Source organism: Typha angustifolia, chromosome 10, assembly GCF_048772165.1.
Source record: "Typha angustifolia cultivar Huaian chromosome 10, ASM4877216v1, whole genome shotgun sequence".
In the NCBI taxonomy this organism is placed as follows: domain Eukaryota; kingdom Viridiplantae; phylum Streptophyta; class Magnoliopsida; order Poales; family Typhaceae; genus Typha; species Typha angustifolia.
In genome coordinates, this window is record NC_133248.1 from 8,921,530 (window position 1) to 8,945,543 (window position 24,014).

Here is a 24,014-nt window from a genome sequence, read left to right on the forward strand (position 1 = left end):
GAATCTTGATCAATGGACCATCCTAAATGGACAGCAGTGATTCATATATAATCTCTAGTCGAGCCAAAACCACGTAGGTTTTTGTACTGTTGTTACAAAAAAGATGATCTTTGTTAAACTATATGGAGTGCCAAAAACAAAGGAAGTAGTGGGTCATTCACATAAGTATACACATAAGGATCCACTTGAGATAAGAATCTTGGACTGTTCTTTTTATGACTGGTCAAAGAAAGAACAAGTGGATGGACTATAACAGTAGTGACCTTGTTGTCTGACATAAAGTAGAGTTATAGTCGTGAGACTTTTGAACTCTAGCATTATGAAAAGCTCCAATGTGATCATGATCACTTTGGAAATTAGAAAGATCCATTAGTGTGTTTGTGGACAAATTATGTCACTATCCCATACTCTATGCATTCTTCTGTTATGTGCTGATGTAGAGATATATGATAGTGTTTGGAGAGGAGAAAATTATCATTCAGCTTGTAATGCACTGGCACCACTGTCCTTTATCCCATATAGAGAATATTTTGCTTCAAGAAATTAAGAATGTTGCTACGAATGTACTTAGAATTAGAACTCATAATTCTAACAGCCTGCTTCTAGAATAGAGCTGTCCAGCTGTGCAAGGCTTTGGAATCAGTATAATACTTAAATATTAGTTGATTTGATTCATTTCTTGGCCTCGTTTAAGTTAGCTTAGCCTTATAAAAAAGAATTGGATGTTTAATTGTGAAGTGAAATAGTGGGTGTCATTATTATCAAACTATTAGTGAATGGAAAAAAAAAATTATATTGACTAAACAACAGCATATTTGGGTAGCTATTGTTGAGCAAATTAAAGCTTATCTAAAGGGAATGCTGAGCTAAAATCACTGATACAATAAAAAGTTCGCTAATTGCCCTAAAAGCTGAAACGAATAGAGAACAATAACTTTTATATATCATGTTCTAACAGTGTCCAGAGAGAGCACGAGCTAATAAATAACCTAGGCCACCAATGTACCAAAATAAGCAAGAAATCGAGGGGGAAAAAGAATGGGTTTGGAGAAGAGGTAACCTCCGCTTGTTCTTCAGATCCTTCTTCTTGGGGGTTAGAATCTCCTCCTCATACCTGCGTGAATTGGGGATACGGAAGCTTATTTAGGGTTTTGGAGCTGTCGAGTTTCATTGACGACGAGAAATTTGGGGAAGAAAGAGATCTGGCGCTAAATAAACTGGGCTCAGTCATTCGTAATCCGAACTGGTCCGACCGTTAAACTTTGAATTGCTCGATGCTTATTTCATCATAATTCACTATTTTTAATTTGACCCTTATCCTTTTATTAAATTGTAGAAAACACCATATTTATCTAAAGTTAGTGAAAAAAAAACAGGGCGTAAACCAAAATAAGCACATTTTGTAGAGAGTATAATGAGAAAATTCCTTCAAAATAATTATATATATATATATATATATAAAGAAGAAGAAGGGAAGAATGTATACTCCTATACAATCTAAGGCATTGCCCCGTCCGTATCCATGAGAGGAAAGATTGTGTATTTCTTTTGTTGCTTCCCTCCTCTCTCAGGCCTGAATGTATATTAGCAAATTTTTTTTTAAAATTCTTTAATTTTGGTGAAGACTTTATTTAGTACCCTATCTATATATATATAAATTTTCAGTTCGAATAATATCATCATGGCATTAATACAGGATCTTAATGGAATTAACAATATTCTCTTGTGAAGATTTCATATACACTATATATAACCGAATTTTCAGTTCGATAATGTCGCGTAAATAATTAAATACGGGCAATAGATGCAAATTTCTTTTGATTTTTAGGGAAGTTTTCCTTTAACACATACATATATAAGTGAATTTGCGTAAAAATGGGGTGCTGAGTGCAAATTTATTGTAACTTTGGTGAAGTTTCCATTTAACGTCCTATAAGTAATTGAATTTTTCGTTTAATAATATTAAATAAATATAGGTCACTAAATGCAAATTCCATTAATTTTTAGTAAATTTTTATTTAACACCTTCTATATGTTAATTTTCTGTTGAAATAATAGTGCATGAAACAGGGTGCAGAATGCCAAATTTTGTTTTATTCATTTAATACCCTATGTAATTGAATTTTTGGTGTACTAATATTGCACAAAGATAGGGTTTTAAATGCAAATTCCCTTAATTTGGGTAAAATTTTTATTTAACAACCTGTATAAGTGACTTTTCTGTCAAACTAATATTGCCTAAAACAGGGTAATCAATGCAAAACAAAATTTCCGTTTAACACCCTAAATAGTTGAATTTTACATTCACTGATATTTCACAAATATAGGGTTTTAAATGCAAATTTGTTTAATTTTAGTGAAATTTCCATTTAAGACCCTGTATAAGTGAATTTTCTGACACAATAATATTGCATATAAACAGGGTAGTCAATACAAAAAATTTGTTTTCATCATAGACCCTATTTTTTTCACTATTTCTAATTTGACCCTTCTCCTTTTATTAAATTGTAGAAAGCCCAGTATTTGGCCTGGTTTTGAAAATCTTGGAACGGCAGAGTCGGCATTAAAATTAGTGAAAAGACCAAGAGTAAACCAAAATAAGCATATTACGTAGAGCGTAAAAATGAGAAAATTCCTTCAAAAAGAGCAAATTTAAAATTAAAGAAGAAGAAGAAGAAGAAGAAGAAGAATCACATTAGAATCTGCGTGTGAATAAGAACGATCGAAGAACAAAGACATCTCTTTATTACTCCTCTCTAATTTAATGCGCATATTCGCTCATGCCTCTGCTTGAAATTCTGCTCATCTATACCTCCATTCTGTTTGCATGAGAGGTAGATGAGAGAATATGCTTAAGATATAATAAGCACACAAATATATACTACACAAACCTTTTATATTTCGCATAAAAGCATTCAATTAATGCATGACTTTTGGATATTACTCTGTTGTGCAAGACTCATTTTGTTCTTTGCTTACCCTGTTTCACGAATTTCTATAGAATTTAGTTGAAACTCCAGCTAACTCACTAGCTCTGTTAGTGTTACTGCAGCAAATACTAAAAAAGAGAGACCCTCCAACGAATGCAATTACCTGCATAAGAGATTATGTATTATTGCTAAAAGCTGTGAGCTTCCAGTAATTTTGCGGGCTTGTGAGTTAATAAGCCCAAAAGTGGCCTTATATAGATAGTTCCTTGAAAGCAGATCGTTGTAAGCTTATATGCCAGTAATAATTTACGAATATATATATATATATATATATATATATATATATATATTTAATTAGTCATCAATATAGCGTGGTAAGATAGCTTACTAAGCTTTGATTTCTGGAGAAATTAAGAAAATATGAGTGCCATTATTCCTTTATATGATATAAAAAAGTGAAATATAATTTAGAAGAAAATAAATATATGTGATAGTATTTAATGTTAATATTATAAAAAAATTATTTTAACAATATATATATGTATAATTTAATAATAATTCGAATGCACATCAAAAGAAATCTCTCAGAAATGAATTACTGATGTTTAAGAAAAATCCATTGACTTAAACCAAAAGCCACCTAAATAACAACCTTAGTTTGCTCGTTGACGCAGAATACAAACTTGGCAGCCTTTTTATCTTACAACATAATTTTATTCGATAGACTTAGTTTAGTGTTCATAATTACGATTTGCCTCTGGTACCCGGTTTAGTTTATGAGCATGAAAAAAGTGACAACGATCTTATTAATCACTGAGCAATACTACACATTAACTTGAAATCTCAAAGATGGTCTATTTTGATTCTCACAAGCCGGAGGTAAAATCAGAGAGTAAAACAAAACTAGCATAAAGGTGAAGTTCTAAAGACGCAAAAGTAATTAATCAATCAAGCCTTCATCCTTCCATAGAACTTGGCCTTCTCCTCAGTAGTCTGGAAACGGCCATGCCCAAACTTCGAAGAGGTGTCGATGAACTTGAGCTTGATCTCCTCCATAGCCAATCGTGAAGTTTGCTTCAGCAGTGATTGCCTCAGGGTGACAACACGCTTCTTTGGTCCAACACAGCACCCCTTGATTAGTAAATAGTCATCCTTGACCACTCCATAGTGTGGGAATCCTCCCATTGGAGTGATCTCCTTATCAGTCCTGCAAATTGAGTAAACATTGTTTATATTGTGATACTGTTTCTAGCACTGTAAAGGACTGGATAAAATTACAAGACATATCGGTCTCTAACCTGTCATACTCAGTGATGGCCGTGTGAGACTCCTCACCAGCTTTTCCGAGCTTGTAGATCTTCTTATTCATCTCTGTGCGGTGGTGGTAACCATTCTGTCCAGCCCTAGCCACAGTATATGAAACCCTTGCAGGATGCCAAGCACCAATGCAAGCAACCTTCCTCAGACCACGGTGGGTTTTGCGAGGAAGACGAGTTACACCCCAGCGAGTCACCACGCCTTCATACCCCTTACCCTTGGTAACTCCTATGATGTCAATCATCTCATCCTTCTGAAAAATAGCATCTACAGGAATTTGCTTCTCAAAGCAGCCATATGCATAGTCAACCTTCTCAGCAACACTTCCACCGTTCACTTGGATTTCCATCAGATGTGCCTTCTTCTGTTTCAAGCCCTTCATCTTTCTAATCTAAAGATAGTGCATGCCAAAGAGGCAGAGCACATGTCAGTCAAGTTTCAGACCAAGAGAGTTCTATAACTTTGCTCCGGAAGAACATTTAGCTTATCAGAAAAACAGAACATGAATTTAAAAATAAGTAAACTACAAGTATATCTACCACCACTGAATGGTCAGCCATAAAAATTACTCGAACAAAATCATACTCAGATAAAGAAAAAATGTAGCATTACCTGAGTGTGAGCCAAAACACGAACAACAGTGGCATATTTTTTCATCTTCTCCAATTGTGCCTGAATATCCTTTTTCCCATCTTCACTTTCGTACTTCTTTGAATATTTGGTAAATGCTGTTTTCTTTGACTTGTACCAGTTCTTGTAAAACCTCCTTCTCACCTCTTCGCTAAGATGCTGAGCCCATACAGTGTTCAAAGAGCGAAGTCCTCTAGGTGTCTTCACATAGCCAACAACACCAACAACCACCATCGGCGGTGCTTCGATCACTGTCACTGCCTCACAAGTCTCCTTCTTATGAAGCTCTACATACAAATGAATAAAAACATGACCAAGTAGGCAAAAGATCAAACTATGAACTAGCCATCCCAGAAAAATTCACAGACAAGAAAGAGAAAGATGCACTAATGATTTAACATTTACTCTGATAATGAAAAATTGACTTACTTGATCCAGGTTTTTCAACATCCCTTACAATATGAGTCATCCCAGCTTTGTACGCTAGAAAGGCAGTTAGACGTGGCGGCTTGCTTGGATCATCCTTTGGGAAGGATTTCACTGCACTCAGACCAAAAGGCAACAATATTAATAAAGAATTCAATTACACCAAAACTAACAAATTGATTATGGATAAGGAATAAACTTCAGGATAACCATTAGGAAATTAGAGGCAGGATCAAAATTATTCGAACTTATGGTTGATACTTTAAGAAAGACGCTAACTCATTATAAATAGGAACATTACAATTATATCCAATGGAGCAAGATATGTTTTAATCTACAATTTCATCTATAACTTCTTTACATATTTGAGCTGCAGATTATGACAGATGAAAAAAGGCCTGACTTATGCTAAACTTAACCAAGCTGTGATTGAAGTACTTACTTTTTTACTTTAATGATATTTGTTCTCTTGTCTAAAACTTAGAAGAGATGAATACCAATAAAGTAAGAAAATCAAATTCAACCAATATGTGATTGAATGTGTGAAACCACTCCTTCAACTGTGGTATTTCATAAATACATGAAGCAAAGAAGTCTCAATATTATAAGGTGAATTTAATCAAATTATTCATAATGTCAATGATCGATGCACCAATGCTCACATCAAGTAAACAACATGGGTCACTTTCAAGCAAACTTTGTTATTTGATAAGAGTGGTTCTTACCGTAAACTGACTAAGCGCGACATATCCAGACTAAAATCCAGATACCTATTGATTTTAGAAAGACAACCAGTTTGTTGTGTTATAAATAACCAAATCCAATTTTGGCTTAAGCAACGCTTTTAGTTCACTAATTCAGTAAAACAACAAACATGACTCGACTTGATTTACAAAATCTAACCCGCATTATAATACTTAAAAGGTAGCTGAATCACAGATCATTATGGCAGAACTAACAACTCCATTTCACTTGTTACAGAAAACATGATTAGGAGTACTGTGGCATCCAATAATAATCATGCTTTAGATGCATTGTTGTGCTTGTGCACTGTACTTAATGGCACCAGTATACTTATCTTCCTTTTACACAAAGAATAAAGTTTCAAAAAGGATATATATTATCAAAATAAACATAGCTGCATATTCTGTTACTTCCAAAAAGCATATGCCATGAAAAGATGCAGATATTATAGCCTAAGGAAGAATGAACCTTTTCCTCTATGGCGTGAGGCCCTTTTCCTAGGAAGGAACCCAAGAGAGCCATGGCGTGGATGCTCAAATTTGCGATGCGACATGATGGTTGACCTTCTAGCTCTCTGTTACACAATGATCGAAAAAATCCTAAAGAAATAGGCTAAGTATAGAAAGAAGAATCACCCAAATTTAGATACAAAGAAAACCATGTATGCCACAAGTATGACTACAACACATTGTTCACATCGTCAAGATTGTACCAGCAAAACCAATATAACTATAATGTGTTAAACAGATCTCCCAAGCATCCTAATATCCTCTGGTAAGCACTTTTATTGAATGGTTTGAAAATGCCAGGCCATGTGTTGTGTAAGAACTAATTCACTTGTTAAACATAACAAAGACCAGGAAAGGAATAGCTAATATAACTAAGATAAGTAGCAATTTGTACTTTAAGTTGAGAACCAAATAGTATTTGTTATTGCAATTTCTCATACACAAATAAAATGCTATACTGATATAAACCCTCAAAGGTCATTTGGCCAAAAATAAGAAATAGGTCAATAAGGTAATATAGCTCCATTCAAATCTAAATTACTATAATAAATAGTCAGTTACCTTGATACAAGTAAATATATTATGACAAAGCATTAGCAAAGAACCACCACATCAGGTAATGATGGCAAAAACTGCCTCCACAACCAAAGGCCTATGGCAAATATTCTGCCAATTCTCGGGCTCCCTTGTAAGCCTTCCCAATAACACATCTATTGGTATTGGTAAGAAGAGCCTTTCCGAGACTCCAGCCTTGATTAATCACCAAATTATTTTTGGAGGACAGTTTAGCCACAACCAGAAATGGAGATATTTGCATGCTTTGACAAAAAAAAATTATTCAAAATATCATATGAAAAATAGGATGCAACCAGGAGAAATTTATATTTGTACATATTGATACATCTATATAAAAGACAATAGGAAGTAGCTCAGGTTAGAAAAATAAAGATATCATAGAAATGAAAAAAAAAACACCCAAAAAATATCTCCTTACTATCATGACAAAAGAAAATTAATTTGATAAATTTCACATAATGTCATTTGAATCTCACAAAATAAATACTTAAAAAACAAGTCGAACCACAGTAGATCTAATGTTTGTTATAGAGGTTTACAAAAAGTAAAAAGAAAAAACAACTATAAGATAGCAAAAACTCACCATAAACATCAATTAACATAGTACTTGATTCACAAATGCTCTCTTTCATATCAAACTTAACAGAAATAAGGCACTCACGTTTATTCAAATGAATACGTTTAGTGTAAAAACCATTCTTGAGATTGAACAATCCCACGTTCGTATCTTACAAAACAAATTGACCGCCTTCAAAGATTCATCAAATAATTATAATAAAAAAATAACCCCAGAAGGTATCGAGTCTACAAACAGAATCTCTTTTTACAATTTCATAACTTCAACTGGATTTAAGTCGCGCAAAGATTTTAAAAAAAAATAGTTGTATTGGCTTCTTAAAAATATTGATCTTGTCCAAATACGAGTGAGATCTTCTAAGAGAAAGCAATGAATGTTGTCAAATAAAAATATAAACTAATTGGAATCTCAAAGTTTAGATCTTTAGCTCTAGTCTAACCCAAACACCGAAATAACACCGGAGATTTCATAAAGACCAACTCGGCCTTGAATAAAGGACTGAGTCTTTCGATAGAATCAAGAGAGAAATCAGCAGAAACGAGAATGTATGGATAGTACCTCGCTCGCAAGAGATGGAAAAGAAGAGGGTGAAATGAGACGCCGCAATGGAAGAACCGGGTTCGCTGGCGTTATACTTATAGTGATGCGGACGGTGGAGATCAGCGCTCCCCAAGACAAAACCCTAGAATTTAGAAACGAACGGCTAATCTTTCAGCTGTTGCAATCGTAAGGGTTGCAGCTTGCGGAGGGTTGATCTACCCTATGCAGTGGATTCGGGTCGCAGAACTTCTGATCCGGATCCGATAGGCGAAAGAGGCCTGTTTTGGTTTTTTTCTATTAAGAAATTTAGGGTCTCTTTGAAAAAAAAAAAAAAATTTATTTACATTTTTTATCTTAAAAAATATACATTAAATAAAACAGAGTGAAAGGTTGTATTCTTATTTTTTTTTCTTATAAAAGAAGAGTACTTAGATGCTATGAAAAAAAACTCTATGAACAAGACAGTCTGATCTATCCGGAGAGAGAGAGAATAATGGTTAGAACAAGAGGTGAGAAATACCCCTGGAAATCACTAGTATTCAAATTACAAGCTATCTAGTTAGCTTTCATATAAACATGACTAAAAATAGTTTGTTCAAAATAGTTCTTGATAGTCAAAATGTTTTCAATAATAAGTTGTATGGTCAAAGCCTATCAGGTGATTCATTTTTAGTGACTGCATGATTATTGTCAATGCTATCAGTGATCCCAAATAATCATCTAGAATGGACTATCACTGTAGTGATTAGAGAATGTCTTAGGTGAATAAAAATATATATGTCGAACCATATCTCCTTTACGAGTAGGGCCAACAATAATACAACAATAATCCATATCTCTTTTACGAGTAGGACTAATAATAATACAGCTTATGATTTAGCCAGTCTAGTTCTCAAAAATATCTATTAGATTTAGACAGATCTATTGTTGCTTTGATGTAAGATTGTTTCACTCACGCTTCAATGAAGAGCACAAATATAGCTCAAATAGGAGAGGCACCTGCAAAAAATACGACACCCAGATAAGTTCCTTGGAAAATCCAGCACTGGCCTGATTAGTCCATGTACCAAAGGCCTCGTCCGAATTAAGATTTAAGGGTGATGAAATCCTCACAAGTCACAAGGTGGAGATCACCGAATCCGAATGGACCCCTGCAGCCTGATCCCATCAGTAGTCAGGTTACAATAATCCATGGAGAAGGCTACAATTTTTTCTAACCACAATGTGAACAGGAGGATGCTTAATAGCTTGGAACATGAGATCGTTCGTAGCTTTCCACAGTATCGAAAAGAGTTGGCAATCAGCGCAGGGATAAAAGGATCACCATTGTCTTCAAAAACTCAATCACCATCCTCCCAAGAGTTAAAAAGATATAATAAAAGACTTATGGTGTTGAGAGAGTGTGTTATAGCCAAGGGCTATAAATAAATAAGGAAGATAAGAAAGGGTAAGTTAGGAAAAGAAACATAAGGAAAACGGTCAGATTTAGTTCCAATGAAGTCAATAAAAATCTATTTAGAATCCGTTCCACTGATACTACTAGTAGCAGCATGTTATTATTGTTGTTAAATTATTTACATTGCTCCGTAGAAATGGGATTAATTCCACCAGAAAATGAGAAAGAAAAACTAATAAAAAAATCTCTTTATTCATCAAATTCAAACAATTTATCAAAGGGTTGCACCATTCAATCTGCAAATGATGAACAGAATGTACAGGATATACCAGATGTAATTCCTTTTAAATCTTATCAAAATTGATTCATTTGATAACCCACAGCACTGCACATTCCTTGAAGCATAATCTTATCATGCAGAACAGGTGAAAATTATACAACAGTTTACTAGTATCAATTTTTGCCACAGGCCCTATGCAGCTGCAATTTCTCTGTTTAGGTAGTCTATAAACATCCTCTTTGCACTATCTGCATCTGTAGGTGGGGGAGGCCCACTCAAACTGTACTGCCCTGCCAACTTTATGAAGGTGCGTCGCAGGCTGCGGAGCTCGGGCAACCCAACTGATCTTTGGATGTCGATGTGCATTGACAGTTAAGGTCTACTACATTTGGGGAAAAATAAAAAGGAATTGCTTACACAAAGAAAAGAAAAGGATAAAAGGACCAACTAAAGCAGCAAACTAATACAATTACAAAAATTTCTTAGTCTTATAAAAGAGTTTGTAATAGAGATGAAACTGTTGAAAATCAGCTAGAAAGATTTAACACTTAGATCTGGCCAGCAACTGATTGGTTTCTTGGCATCCAAACAAGGTATTGAATGAAAAGATGATCTTGGAACGTCTTTTGCATACCAAGTTAATAGAGTAGGAAAGATACACTCGTTGCAGCTGGTGTAGGTTAGGTAAGAAGTTGGGAGTTAGAAGTAGATTAACTAAGGTGTAACAAGCAAAACACAATATAATATATGCAACCAGCATTTAGTCTTTTGTCAAAAAGGATATGGTTGGTAAATGATCTCCAAGAGATATTTTGTTCATGGGACCTCCAAAGAGACAAGACTGTGCTTCAACAATTGCATTGATCACTTCCTGGAAAGAATCAGAGGATGTGAGCTGAACCTTTCTCCATAAATTCAGGAAAAAAAAAAGAATGTTGAAAAGGTACCTGTGTTGCTCTATCCATTTCATATAGGGAATTAGCCTCTGTTTTACGTGCCTGAAACAGTTAGGAAGAATCTTCAATCATATGGATATTGCATTATAAAATCAAAACAAGCAAGGGCATATTAGTATTACAAATACACAATCACTGACAAATTAATGTAATAAAATACACGGCAAGCAAAATGCAGCAGGCAAATGCTCGACAAATTAAACTTATGGATAAAGATCATTAATCATCCCCACATTCATAACCTCCCTGGGTCTTGTAACGCCGTAAAACTATGAAAAGATACGGCAGGAGAATGTGGAGTTTGATATTCTCAGCATATAGGATTTCTGAGCACTCGCATCAACAGGCACCATAGTGTTACCATACTTGGTCACACTTAAAACTATGTTGACATTTTAAGTGTACAATACCTAGCTTTCCAAGAAACTGCAAAAAGATCCTCCTAATAAGGTTCACTATAACTTCTTTAGCTACATGATTTATAGCTTTCCTCTTCCTCATCCTACAATGCTATAGAAGCAAGGCATGAGTGCATGAATATCAAAACATACAAGCATTACGGTGGATAATCATGGTGAATAGGTTTTATAAATACTACCTTTAGTTACAGCAACAGGAAAGTGGTCTAACTTGCAAACAGGATCTTGAAAGAGTTAAAATGTTCATGTGATTGAAATATATCAAATATAAAATACTCATACAATTGGACAATATCAAATAATAGAAAAGGTTACTACTTACACTCTGAGTTGCTATAGTAGGCTGAAGAACTCTAACATCTCTTGTTTTTGAATCCACCTTTTTTGTCAAGTAGGAGACAGCCTCCTCAATGACAGGAGATGACTGCTTTATTCCATCTTCAGAAGGATTAAGAGAAGGCAAGTCAAAAGAAATACTTGAGATTATTAAGCATCTGTTAGGAAAGACATTAGCGAGTTTGACACATTTAAGAAGGCATAATGGCAAGTTGGCTGCCATATTCAGGTATTCAAATAATGAGATAACCTGAATGGTCATGCAACGAAACCAGAAGTATGTACTAAAGGCAGCCTTTTGCATCGAAAAGGGAAAGAAGAAATTTTCCATTATACATAGAAGTCCTTCACTGAGAAAGAAAACTGAAGGGCCTCCAGACAATATATAGCTGTCATTACTTTTTCAATTATCTTATTAAATTCTCTAAGAAGCTATCCAAAGTGTTCTTCTATACTTGGATACAAGTCAAACGAGAAGGAAGCAAGATCTCAGCTTTAGAATAAAATGAACAGTAGGTTAGTCTTCTTAAGGTTCATCCTGGTAGCCTGATGGCACTACTGTAGAGTCCTATATTTTTTTGGCGCATTTACAAGTCATTTCCCCTTGATTTTCTGTGACATTCAACAGAAGCACTAGCGATCTAAATGGTCGCTGTAAGAGTCCTTTTTATTGACATAGTAATAAGATTCCATGTGGGACTCAAATAACTAAAGAAAAGTGTTAACTTATCCACTGTGATTCTAGCTAAAGTTAAAACAGTGTAGATTCAGATTTGCTTTAGCTTTTTATCTGAAGAGTTTGTCACAATTTAGGACACATATGGGGTAAGTTCAATTCCTTATAAAGAGGATATTAGGTGGCTCAAAATTAGGATCTATGATCTCGATGAATGAGAACAATATCTTCTTTAACCATGTAGTCGTCTACCCCTCAATATCTATCTCTTCTTTATTTCCTTAGGATATTATTCATCTACATGATAGGTCCACCATTGCATAGTAGGGGTCTCATTATCTGTAACGCATTAGGAGCAGTCAACGTGGGAGAGAATGGTGAGGCCATAACATCCAAATATTTTTCTTCAGATAATACCTGATAGATTGGCAGCCAATCAGGTCAGAAATGCTACTTGATAACATTGGTCTCTATGTTAATTAGTTAGATATAATATTGACAATTTAAAAAGGCATTAAGCAATTCAATACCTCTCGATGGAAATAATTCAAAAAGTGGAGAATCCCACCGATTTCGTCTATCTGGTTTCTCAAATCTTCGGATCAAATCTTCAAATCTGTACAAGTAGATTGTGAGTTAATTCTTGCCCAAGATTATCTGATGAATCAATCTAAACAGGAGAAATATTTTAATGAAAAGCTAAACAATAATTAGCAAGTGAAGACATAACAATAAGTAACAAGCTGGTCTGGTAGACTTTTGACATGAGAGATAAACAAAAACACTTTCTTGGTTGCGCCCTGCTGAAAATTTAATGTCTGAAGTATGAATAATCTTTCCTATATCGGGACTATATACTGATCATATGTAAATGCAATCTGCATATAAAGAAAAGTGGGTTTATGCAGCTCCTTCAGAAGGAATTGGGATAACAACCTTTCAAATGTAGCAGAAAAGTGATGCTTATGATGCAGATCACAGAGAAATGTAAAAGAAGATAATCTTTACTTACATCCTAGTATCGTAAGTTGATTCACCCATTTCACCACGCTTGTTATTCCACTCCCTACAACCGTTTTCTTCTGTATCGCAGAAAAGCTGAAAAATAAACATTACAAGTAAATAAATCGCTTTCTGTTTTTCTATCATACATTCATACTAACACAAAGCCACATCAATAATCAAATAGAGCTCGGCAGTGTAACCCTTTCTATCCTTTATGTCCTCTTTCCTATAAGATCCTTCCTCTACAGTTGAATCTCAAATTGATTATCTACATGTTTCGTAGGTAAACTATTTCGAGCTTATCATCTTAGACGAAGAGATTATTTACCTCCTCAGCTTCTTATGCTGATATTAATCACCTAAAGATAAAAGGTTGGAAACCATCTGCGTAATGGAACTGTTATACCTGTGCCTATTCCAAGTTTTTAAATTAAAAATAAACAAAAAATTGGACAATAAGAAAATTACTTCCAATCACAGATCAATTAAAGCAGATGCCAATGCCTCTAAAAGGTAGATGGTCATGAAATCCAAATTTAGGATTGTGGTACTTACTGAAAGCACTTGAAAATTAGGAAAGATAAAAAAAAAAGGTTTCCAAATCTTATAGGAAGTGAGGATAATACAACATTTGCAATCAAACTTACCCTTTCCAAGTTAATGTAAAGTACCTCAAGAAGTCAAGTAAATGGGATTAGAAATGAGAAATATAACAGAAGGCTACAGAAAGTGTTCAATAAGGTATCGGAAAGAAATCATACTGCCCGTAAATCACCAAGAGGAATCAACTTGACAACACATATAATGGAAGTGCTAGGCCATGTAATAATATTAACAAGTATGGCAAAGTACCAGGGCAGTCTGTAAATAATCAGCAGAAGTTATGACAACATTCAAACACATAGCTAAGAGCAATAACAAAACCACATCCATGTTAATTGCTAAAGCATTACCACACAATATCTAAGGCCAGCAGCTCGAGCAAGGCACCATAATTCGTATCTATAACCCTGCATTTTGAACAAAGAAACATGCAATCATTCATATATTAGATAAGTAGTATGATTAATTCCAAGTAAAATAAGCAATTGAAGAACACCTTTCTCACCTTTATGTTGTTCAGAGAGTCCACAATAATTATATTGTCTTTTGATAAGGATCTATCAACTTCTGATCTAAGAACACCCCTTAAGTTTTTCTCCACAACCATATCTAGAAATAAAAGGACCAAGAAGAATATGAAACACAAGATTCTTTTTTGTTTCCTAGATAAACTATATAAAACATGAATTTGATGGCATGTAGCAATTTATGATAAGTGAAGGATTAAACTTTTTGAAGTTCAAGTACATCTTTTCCTTTCAAGAGGAGGATCTATGACTAACGACTTTGTTTAGATTTAATTCATATAGCATCTCACTATTTTGCTCTCAACTTACGGTTAGAGCCTCTATGAACACCCCAGCTGCATAACTTAAAATTTAGGTTTCAAGAGCATTCAACCACTTTTTGGTAGCTTCCACTTTTATCACATTCACCGCCTATGGATGTAGCTCCCATTTTCTTTCAACATGGATTGTCAAGAGTATAGACACAATATGTAGCAGCTCATTATTCTGCTCGATCATAGTTAAATTATTTTGGGCATATGAATGCCAATTTGTATTGTTTGGTGAAAGACCGTAAAAGTCAAATACTCATCATGAAAGGAGAAGCACTCCATACCAGCCCCATGAGCCCAGCGTAGACTACACATTCCTCAACATTATATATGCACATGAACACAGCTATAAAGTTGTCCCAAGGCTAACTATAAGACAAACATGTCATGCTCACAAAACATGATGCTGTAAAAGAAAGTAACTAAAATATCCAAGATGATCTTTAGAACTTCTTTAGACTCTAATAGATGCCAACCTAACCTGAGCTATGGTGTAAATTTCATCTTATACTTCCCAATATGTACATTGAGCTCAGCCTCAGCATTTGAAAACCCTTTTCGGTGTCTTTCAAATTTGCACAACCGCTAGATTAAACATACGAAATATGTTTTAGTAGTATAATTATAGGTTAAGAATGTCATTCATGGTGAAGAAAGTTTGTTCTTAATAGCTTCAATTAATTGGAGGCCACGGATCAGTTATTAGTCCGTGATCAATCTCGTGAACAGATAATAGACAATGCTTCAAGTCTCTGTCTTACTCGCCATGATTAACTAAATAATAAAGCATTCATCCAAAATTTTCCTCCTCTCCCTTCACCAAATCAAGAAACCGTATTATAATGATAAAGGAAGCACCTTTTAGCATCTAATCGAGTAGTTAGTTGGTCTAATGCTCCTGTGGCCTATTCGCTTCCAATTTAAATCCAAGATATAGTGAAACTACCAAAGTTATAAGTGAGCAACAACGTAATCACATCACTCAGAGAGATATACTCACCGGCGTAGCTCTGGTTGCGGCCTAGATGGAGAGAGGACTCATCGATGATCCTGACGGTCAGTTTGGCCTCCGCGTCCTGGAGAGCCTCGGCAAGGCAGATAGCCGCCGTCGATTTCCCGCTGCAGGGCTGCCCGCAGATCACCACGAGCGCCATTAAAATCCAAGAAGCGAAGGGAAAAGAAAGCCCTAAAGCACTTCGAATCTTAAAAAGAGAAGAGACTAATAAATCTCCTAAAAACAATAATATCAATTCGAGCTCGCGTTAAGCGATCCGATAACGCAAGACGGACCGTGGTTTTCTAGTTAAGCCTTGTAGCACCCTGTTCGAGCTCGCCCTAAAGCCTAAAGGCTAAAGGCTAAGAACCTTTTAATAATTACTAATTTAATTCGTACTTTTCTAGAATTATTCCAATAACACCCTGTTCAAGGTTCACACGAGAGTTCCTAATGGAATTAAATGTTACAAAGGAAACGTTTTCTTAGTTTCCAACACAAATAAATGTTCACAATCTCCACACACATAAAAAAAATGTATTTTTTGTACAGTCTGATTATTATATCCTTCCATTTACTCATATAATTGTTGAAGTATTTAAGCAGTAAAACATTGCATTTGCAGATTTATATAAGTTATACTACGCACAAGGGTATCGAATAGGCTTAGAAGTGAGTTTTCCCGCCCTGTCATGTATGGCTACCATAGCTTCCTCGTAGCATGAGGTTCTTCTTTTTCCTTTATTCTATCATTTTTTTCCCTTATTTTTCTTCCATTTGATCTCTCTTTCTCTTTGCTCTTCTCTCTTCCTTACTGTCTTTTATCTCCTCCCTCATCATTATTGTCGTTATGTATGGTTACCATGGCTTTCTCGTAGCATAAGGTTCTTCCTTTTCCTTTATTCTATCATTTTTTTTCTTTTTCCTCTTATTTTTTTTCCATTTGATCTCTCTTTCTCTTTGCTCTTCTCTCTTCCTTGCTGCCTTTTATCTCCTCCCTCATCATTGTTGTCGTTATTATCTCATGCTTCAGCTACCAACAAATATGATAGACTTGGGCAGTAGTTACGGAGAAGTTAGGGTGTGTATATGTGTTATGGATTTGGGAAAAGTTTTTACGGTATTAGATCAACATGTCAAATTTCTAGCTTATGCTGTGGTTTAAGAGGAGATAGTTTATTCGCCCATCAGGCATTGTATATTTTTTTCTTGCTTTATTAGTGAGTTGATATTTATAGGTGAAAACCTTTCATCAATATTGTCATGTTTTTTCTCTTGCCCTTAGAGATCATATGCATGTGTCTTTAATTAGTGGATCATGACGAAGCCAAAGACTAACCTATTGTTCTAATGCCTGCATTGCACTCTATTTGCTTTCTTTATAATTTTTTCTATTGTAGCTAAGTGTGAAACATATGCCAAAGGGTCGTTGCCCTATTCCCCTTCTCATTCTGTGTATTAACTCGTAATCATTATATTAATCTTAGACCTGCCAAACGGGTTCTCTTAAAAACATCTATGTAAAAAAAAAAAAAAAAAACTTTATGTGTCAGGCCAAGTTAGATTAAAAAACATTTTAGTAGATTTTTGGTATAGTTAAGTTTAATTAGTGACTAAGATAACAATCTGATTCTCAATTAATGGTGAATGGTACTTAAACATTTGTATAAATAATGAGAACTTGTTAATTTCTTTTCATGGTTTGAATTTTTGTCCCCTCCCTCAGTGGAAGGTATAACTCAATATCAACCTTATTTCTTAATGTTATTAGACTTTACGTGATGCATTCATTAAAGAGGTCCAAAATTGATTAAAAAAAAAAAAGAATTGAAACCGATCGAAATATTTTATTTTTTAATCAAGCCAAAACGAAAACTGAAATATTTTATTTTTTGATCAAGCCAAAATTAAAACCGAAATGGAACTTCGAACTATGCTTCTGCCGTCTTCCTCTGTCACTCCTAGGAGTAATTTTGAAGATGGACTTCTCGTCGTTTGCTTTCAACAAATCTATCCCTCTACCAACTCTAGAAAAAAGAACATTTGGTATATGTCCTCCTATACTGCACTATAATAGATATTAAAAATAAAAGTAAATAAGAATTTGATCTCTAGAAAACAAAAGAGTTTATACTAATACCATGTTAAATATCTATTTAGACACAAAACTTTGAATTATATAGCTGATCACTATTATTCATCTTTTTTTGTTATCTTGCAATGAAAGAGATCAGACTCCCAAAAGCAGGAGTCTACTATTTTTAGTTTTCTTAACCTCTGATTCCTCCTGTCCACATCCTGTATCTCTCTTCTCAATAAGCTGACCACTGTAAACATATCTATGTATTAATCCATGTCAAGATTATGAGTTCTAATTATCTCATAAAGTTAGAGAGTGGCATTTGGTGAATCTTTTACCAGATGACAATCTATATATATCAAAGAGAGTTAACTTTTTTTGTTCCCCCTATGATTAATTTAAATATTTATAACTTATCGAGGAGAGAAACTCTCTTCTCTGGGAAGTCTTCAGATCTTTTTCCTTTTCGATATCTTGCCTGCATTTCCTTTTCCTTTTCCCCTCAAAATAATACCTTCAACTTGGTCCCCAGTCCCCACCTTCCTTTCTTTTGGAGAGAAAAGAAACATGTGAGCCCTCCTCCACATGCAAGTGGTCTCTGGAATCACTGCAACACAATTACACAAGTACCTCTACTTTCTCTAATTTATTTGTTTAAGTATCACTACTTCTAACATTTTGCATTAATTCTGTCTCCTATTCCTCCTAGGATCATCATTCCTCAAAAGGTTCTCTGTGATGGGATGAAAATTTACTAACTCAGCCATAAAATTTGCAGAAAAAAAAGAAGAAGAGTGTTTACATTTCATCATACTAATTCTTTCTCTGCCCTTTTCTTCCCCTCCTTAGTAGATTTTGGTATATTTTGGTGGCTATTTACAAGTGTACAGTGGTATATTGTGACCCAATCTTGCTTACTGTTGGTTTCTGACTTGCAAATACCAGACTGTCTCCGATTCTCAGGGGACCCATTAAATTGTTGTTTATGCATTGGTTATTTGAAATGTAGCAGTTTTTTAGCTTCAGTTCCCCAAATGTTGTGTCTTTATCTGCTCTTTTCTTGTTGTTTGATTCTTTGATGCTAATTTGTAGGCCTTACTAATATTTTTAAAATTTTGTTCTTTTTCTCAAGAAGATCTATTCTGCCTTCATGCTTCCTTCTGTCAATTACAGACAACTCAATAAGATAATGGTTTTTGTTCTTGTTATCATTTCCCTTCAGGATTTTGTTTCTTGTGAATGATTGCTTGTGTTTGGGGTTCAAATGCAAGAAAAAAAGAAGAAGAGCTCCAAAGATATGCTTTACTTATTTGGTTTCTACTTTATGTCTTGTTCTTCTTGTGGGGACCCTTTCCTTTTGGGATTGAATTGACCTAGGTTATGGCAATATGCTAATTCCTTTAAAGACCCTAGTGCATAAATTAGTTTCCTTCCTTCTGATTTCTGAGAAAAAGTTGGTATTAGTACAATATTTTTATGCCTTATTTTACTGCATCATAGTCTGCAAGTGTAATATAGTCTGAGGATTGTCATTTCTCATAGTTTTCTGTGTATTTTAGTTCCAGGAAGATAAGGCTCAACTGAGCTAGGTTCTGCTGTGTGTGGATTGCATGAATTATGAGGTCTTTCATCCTACATTAATAGAAAAGCCTGAATTCATCAAGTTATGTGAGTTGAAGATCTCGACCATTAGGTCCATAGTTGTCGATGTTTTTCTTAATTTAGAGTAAGATACCAACCTTCTTAAATCTGAAATATGATAAATGAGGATGTACCTCAATCCAAAATGAAAAGCAAAGTATACATTACAAGTTAGTATGGCCTTGGTGAGCTTTTACCTTCTGAGACACAGTTATTGACATGTTAATGGTGGACCATGAAATGCATTATAACCTCAAAAGACCATTGCTTCCTTGTCTTTCTTCTCTCCTTATAGTGTGCGTCGTAATTATAGCATTTCTTGTGCTTGCTCATAAATATTGCCTTCAAAGCAAAGGGTGCTTGATCCTTAGCAATCTTTTGCAAATTCTATTTGCCTTTTCTTGATGCTCCCATTAGAAGTCCAAATGGGTATTTTTGCTACATTGGCTTTTCTTGTTGCCAACAAGGACCTATGGCCCCTTATAGCAGGCATCATCATCAAGGTGAAAAAATTTGCTAATCCCTTCCTTTCTCTTTTATATCTTTGTCATGCCTAGACCATTTGAGTCTTTTTAGGTGACGCTCTCCCTTTCCTCTATTGAATCATGTTACCCTGGCAGTATATATTTGTAAGATCTCTAAGCTCATATCCCCCTCTTCTTTTCCTCCAGTTGGAGTCCTTTATTTGTTACTGTGTGGGATCATATCACACTTTTAGATAGCTCTAACTGTGATTTTGAAATTATTTTGGGCCATGGTTGCAGCCTTTCGTAGCATGAAATCAATATCCTGTATAGCAGCTTTTCTTTTCATGGCTGGTGGTTGGAAGTATGTAGGTTACTGCACTCTGCTGCATCTTTTTGTTACCATGACATTGCCTAACTGATCTTTTGGAACAGAGCATTGGCCTTTTAAACAACCAATCAAGCCCTCCACTCATGCTTGCAATTAATTGCTATACATCTCTTAGTACCGCAGTACTGGTTTTGTATTAAGAGTGGAAAGAAGCACCACTCAGAGAACGGCAAGGGATACTGAAGACGCGCAGGTTGCTCATTGATTACATCTTGTGGAAGTGTTGGTTGCCAAAAATAGTAGTACTAGCAGGAGGACTTCTTCTTTTCAGGTAATCAATTAGTGTTTGAATGGAACTGGAGCTTCAGGCAGGTGAATTTTCTATTCCCTCTGAACCAAGTCTACTCATCTATCATTAACAGAATGATAATATGCTGCAAGTGTCTTTGTGACGAATTTCGGATCTTTCGTGTGTAAAAAAAAATGTGAAGACAAGAATTTCTTATTGCAATGTTCGATGCGTTTACATGATAAGAGTTAGTATTGATTTATTATCCTGTTCTTGCTAAATACTTGGTCACTGACATTATTAATCTATTTTCCAGGAGTCTGGTTTGAAGCTTCTGAAATATCAACATTGTAGACTATAATAAGCAATATAAGAAGGAAGTAGCTTTATATTATTTGTCTTCCTTGCTAGTTGCATAGCAGACTTCCTGTGTCAACTGGCAGACACACAATAAGCTGATAAATGATATACAAGCAGAAGCAAGATGCTAATAGAAAACTTATAATTGCTACTGGACTTTTTGTTGTTAATTTGCAAGTACTGATATTTTTTGGTCGAATCACAGCAATGCTAGACTTTTGGCTGCATATAATAATGCTCTATAAATATGTAGACATTTTGCATGGGTTAGATAGTCTATTAGGAAGTTTGTCTTAAATTATGAAACCTTGTAGTTATTCTGTTCAGTTCATGAGAGTAATTTACAATATCTGATCCAGTTTACCGTTGCTTTGTTTATGAAACTTGTAGCCAATGTATCTTAGCTTCAAATGCATATTTGCTTACATCCCATGAAAGGTTATCAGATAATCTCTTCCATTCTTAATCCACAAACTACATCATCACACAGGAAAAGAGCAGTCAGCCAACTGATATCTGTCATCCTGCCTGGAAATAGACTCGGAATACCATGAATGACTTTGGTGAGAGAGCAAGGTCATGGACTGGAGACCCGACTTCCTCGGAGACAAGTGATAGAGATGCTTCTCTGAAGGACTTCGGCACATCCTCAAATGCCATTTCTTTTGGATTTGCTGCCACTGCCATACTAATTTCCATGTTCCTCATCATGGCCATATTTGAGCATCTAATCAGACCAAGGGCTTCTTTTCTTAGTCACGAAAACGATGACCCTGAGCAAGGACAACCAGAAGCTCAATCACTTGAGAAGATTCGCTGCCCCGCGACGGTATGTTCAATGCAATGGTAACACAATGCAGGCCTCTCAAACATTCCTTCTTTATCGAAAATTTCTTCCTATGCTGAATCCTTAATAGATGGATTCATCTGCCACTCTTATCCTCCACAAACTTTATGCTCCAAATCTATCTATCTATACGTATAGCATTGTGTTTTCAGAATGAAGAATTGATAGTGCCAATCTGCTTAATGTCAGGTGGAGTCCCTGTTCTCCTCTGATGTCTCAGTTCTGATGCCAGGGCAGCGCTATCCAACCTATCTCGCTCAACCAGCTCCTCTTCCTTGCTCAAGGGAAGGGATACATTGGCCTCCGCACGATCACGACTTCTTTGATCCTCAATAACCTTCCAAAAGTTCCATTGCAGAGGGAGGAAGCAAAGGAACTGCAACTCTGTGTGTCATGACCATCAAATTCACACTTCACTCTGCTTCTACGTGATGTGATTATTCCCACTGTTAATATGAAAGGCCCATTGTTTTTCTGAGTTGAAATTTAAATTGCATTTTTGGTTTACTGCAACTTTCCACCTCCATCTATCAGTTTATTGCAAGAAATCTCGAGGTGGCTGAGATGAGAGTTAATTGTCGGTGATAAGATCAGATTAGAAGTTTCCTTCATGTTAATAATCTGCTTCTGGATAAATAGCAAATAAAGATTTTAAAAGCACATAGAATATTGCTTTTGAATTTGCTGTCCTTGGGTACAAAATTGTCTGGCACGTGTCAAATAAATATTGGTCGCTGCGAATAAACTATGTTCCTGACAACCAAAAGGATCTCCGGTTAGGTTTGAACTAGTTTAGAAAAAGTATTTAATTATTGAACTAGTTTAGAGATTCTTGAATCAGAAGTCTCTAAACTCAAAGCAAACAAACTTATGATTTCATAAGCTCCAATTGACTTCTCTTTTTATCCAAAAAGAAAAAGGATTTTTACATAATTAATTTTCTAAAGTAGCAAATTTGGGCTCTTCTACACAATGTCTTAGAAAATAGATGCACTTAATTCTCAATAAAATTCCAATGCTTTTATTGTTAAAACTTTAAGACCTTCTTTAAGTACAGATACCAAACTTTAAGACCTTCTAGATAATCACCGTTAATACTAACTTAGATAAGCATAAAACCATTTTGCACATGTACTAATTATTTAAAATAATTTTAAAGCTATCTAATACCGCCCCTATATCATAGTACAAAAAGAAATCATATTTTTCTTAGAAAAAAAAAACGTTGGTAAATATTTTATATTCTAAACTTTAAAAAAAAATGAAGTGTATTTTAATCTTTTTCATGTAATTAATAACTCTAATAATCATCTAATTTAAATATTCTATCAACATTCCATCAAAAAAATTAACTCTATTGGCAAGTATCAAAGAGTTGGAATATTTGAGTGATAATTATAATATTTTAAAGACTATAATGACAGTTATAATATTTTATTAAAAAAAAAATTGAGTGCACTTAGTCAATATCCGCTTGTTACATACTTACATGAGTCTGGCTTCTTAGTCTGCAACCTGGAAGCCGAGTCCATCCCTCACCAGTCTTCCACTGTGTGGGAGTTTTTGAACCCATTCATGAGCCAAGCCAAGTCCAAGTCAAGTTTGGTGGGGGCAAACTTTATTTATAGTCCGACAAACTAACTACACTTCAATTATTGCAGGGTCCGGTGTAGCAACTTTAGCTCGTTCTCTTCTTTACAGTATACACAAAAGTTGTGGGCATTCACGAATCACGAGGCTCTCCTGTGCTACTTGACAGGAACATTGCTATTGCTATACCTATGGATCAAGTCAGACTCGGTACTACCTGTCAACATGGTAAATGGCATCAAAGTCTTACTAATGATATTATTAACCTAACTCATAATTATCAAAATTATAAGATTATTTATGTTGAAGATTCTTAGGTTACAATTATAACTGGGTTGGAGATTTTCATGCTAAGCCTGTTCAGCTTTTTATCTCTGCTTCTAGAGAGGCTTATTATACCGTGATGGCTAATCTAAAAATATATTTTAGTTAAAAAAAAAGAGCTTTGTGGCAATTATATGAGAACCAAAAAATCTGACACGAGAAAGAGAATACGAACAAAGAAATAAATAAAATAAAATAAACTCACAACTCTCGAACGATACGTTTCTAGTATCACAGAGATTTTCAGAAACATGACACCAAAGATCTTCCTAAGTTCAACATGAAATGAAATGCAAAATTTTAATAACAGGTTTCCGATATTAGACATGCAGAGCA

At 34.9% G+C, this 24,014-nt stretch overlaps 3 protein-coding genes across 3 annotated transcripts; 1 reads left to right on the plus strand and 2 right to left on the minus strand.

Annotated features, from left to right (window-relative positions):
* Window positions 1–3,713: 3,713 nt before the first annotated feature.
* On the minus strand, window positions 3,714–8,379 carry LOC140768502 (large ribosomal subunit protein uL3y-like). Its single transcript, XM_073108794.1, has 6 exons — window positions 8,268–8,379; window positions 6,516–6,621; window positions 5,307–5,417; window positions 4,860–5,164; window positions 4,229–4,638; window positions 3,714–4,137 (listed from the first exon to the last, which is right to left on the minus strand). Exons 2-6 carry the CDS (start codon window positions 6,598–6,600, stop codon window positions 3,879–3,881), a joined length of 1,170 nt encoding a protein of 389 aa, XP_072964895.1. The 5' UTR covers window positions 6,601–6,621; window positions 8,268–8,379; the 3' UTR covers window positions 3,714–3,878.
* A 1,499-nt stretch (window positions 8,380–9,878) lies between these two features.
* Window positions 9,879–16,025, minus strand: LOC140769324 (protein KTI12 homolog). Its single transcript, XM_073109996.1, has 9 exons — window positions 15,759–16,025; window positions 14,426–14,529; window positions 14,271–14,327; window positions 13,325–13,410; window positions 12,843–12,928; window positions 11,623–11,738; window positions 10,873–10,923; window positions 10,708–10,796; window positions 9,879–10,283 (listed from the first exon to the last, which is right to left on the minus strand). Exons 1-9 carry the CDS (start codon window positions 15,910–15,912, stop codon window positions 10,118–10,120), a joined length of 909 nt encoding a protein of 302 aa, XP_072966097.1. The 5' UTR covers window positions 15,913–16,025; the 3' UTR covers window positions 9,879–10,117.
* Window positions 16,026–18,877: 2,852 nt separating this feature from the next.
* LOC140768816 (uncharacterized) lies at window positions 18,878–22,350 on the plus strand. Its single transcript, XM_073109239.1, has 4 exons — window positions 18,878–20,305; window positions 20,373–20,599; window positions 21,408–21,746; window positions 21,954–22,350. The coding sequence occupies exons 3-4, from the start codon at window positions 21,468–21,470 to the stop codon at window positions 22,098–22,100; spliced, it is 426 nt and encodes a 141-aa protein (XP_072965340.1). The 5' UTR covers window positions 18,878–20,305; window positions 20,373–20,599; window positions 21,408–21,467; the 3' UTR covers window positions 22,101–22,350.
* The last annotated feature ends 1,664 nt before the right edge of the window (window positions 22,351–24,014 follow it).

Excerpts from the sequence above, each read along its gene's own strand:
- LOC140768502 (XM_073108794.1), bottom strand. The coding sequence starts at position 6,600 with ATGTCGCATCGCAAATTTGAGCATCCACGCCATGGCTCTCTTGGGTTC. Across the intron at positions 4,639-4,859 it reads GTGTTTTGGCTCACACTCAG|ATTAGAAAGATGAAGGGCTT; the intron begins GTAATGCTACAT and ends CACTATCTTTAG. Across the intron at positions 4,138-4,228 it reads GCCATCACTGAGTATGACAG|GACTGATAAGGAGATCACTC; the intron begins GTTAGAGACCGA and ends CTCAATTTGCAG.
- LOC140769324 (XM_073109996.1), bottom strand. The coding sequence starts at position 15,912 with ATGGCGCTCGTGGTGATCTGCGGGCAGCCCTGCAGCGGGAAATCGACG. Across the intron at positions 13,411-14,270 it reads CTGGCCTTAGATATTGTGTG|CTTTTCTGCGATACAGAAGA; the intron begins GTAATGCTTTAG and ends TTTATTTTTCAG. Across the intron at positions 10,924-11,622 it reads CTACTATAGCAACTCAGAGT|GCACGTAAAACAGAGGCTAA; the intron begins GTAAGTAGTAAC and ends TAACTGTTTCAG.
- LOC140768816 (XM_073109239.1), top strand. The coding sequence starts at position 21,468 with ATGAATGACTTTGGTGAGAGAGCAAGGTCATGGACTGGAGACCCGACT. Across the intron at positions 21,747-21,953 it reads AGATTCGCTGCCCCGCGACG|GTGGAGTCCCTGTTCTCCTC; the intron begins GTATGTTCAATG and ends GCTTAATGTCAG.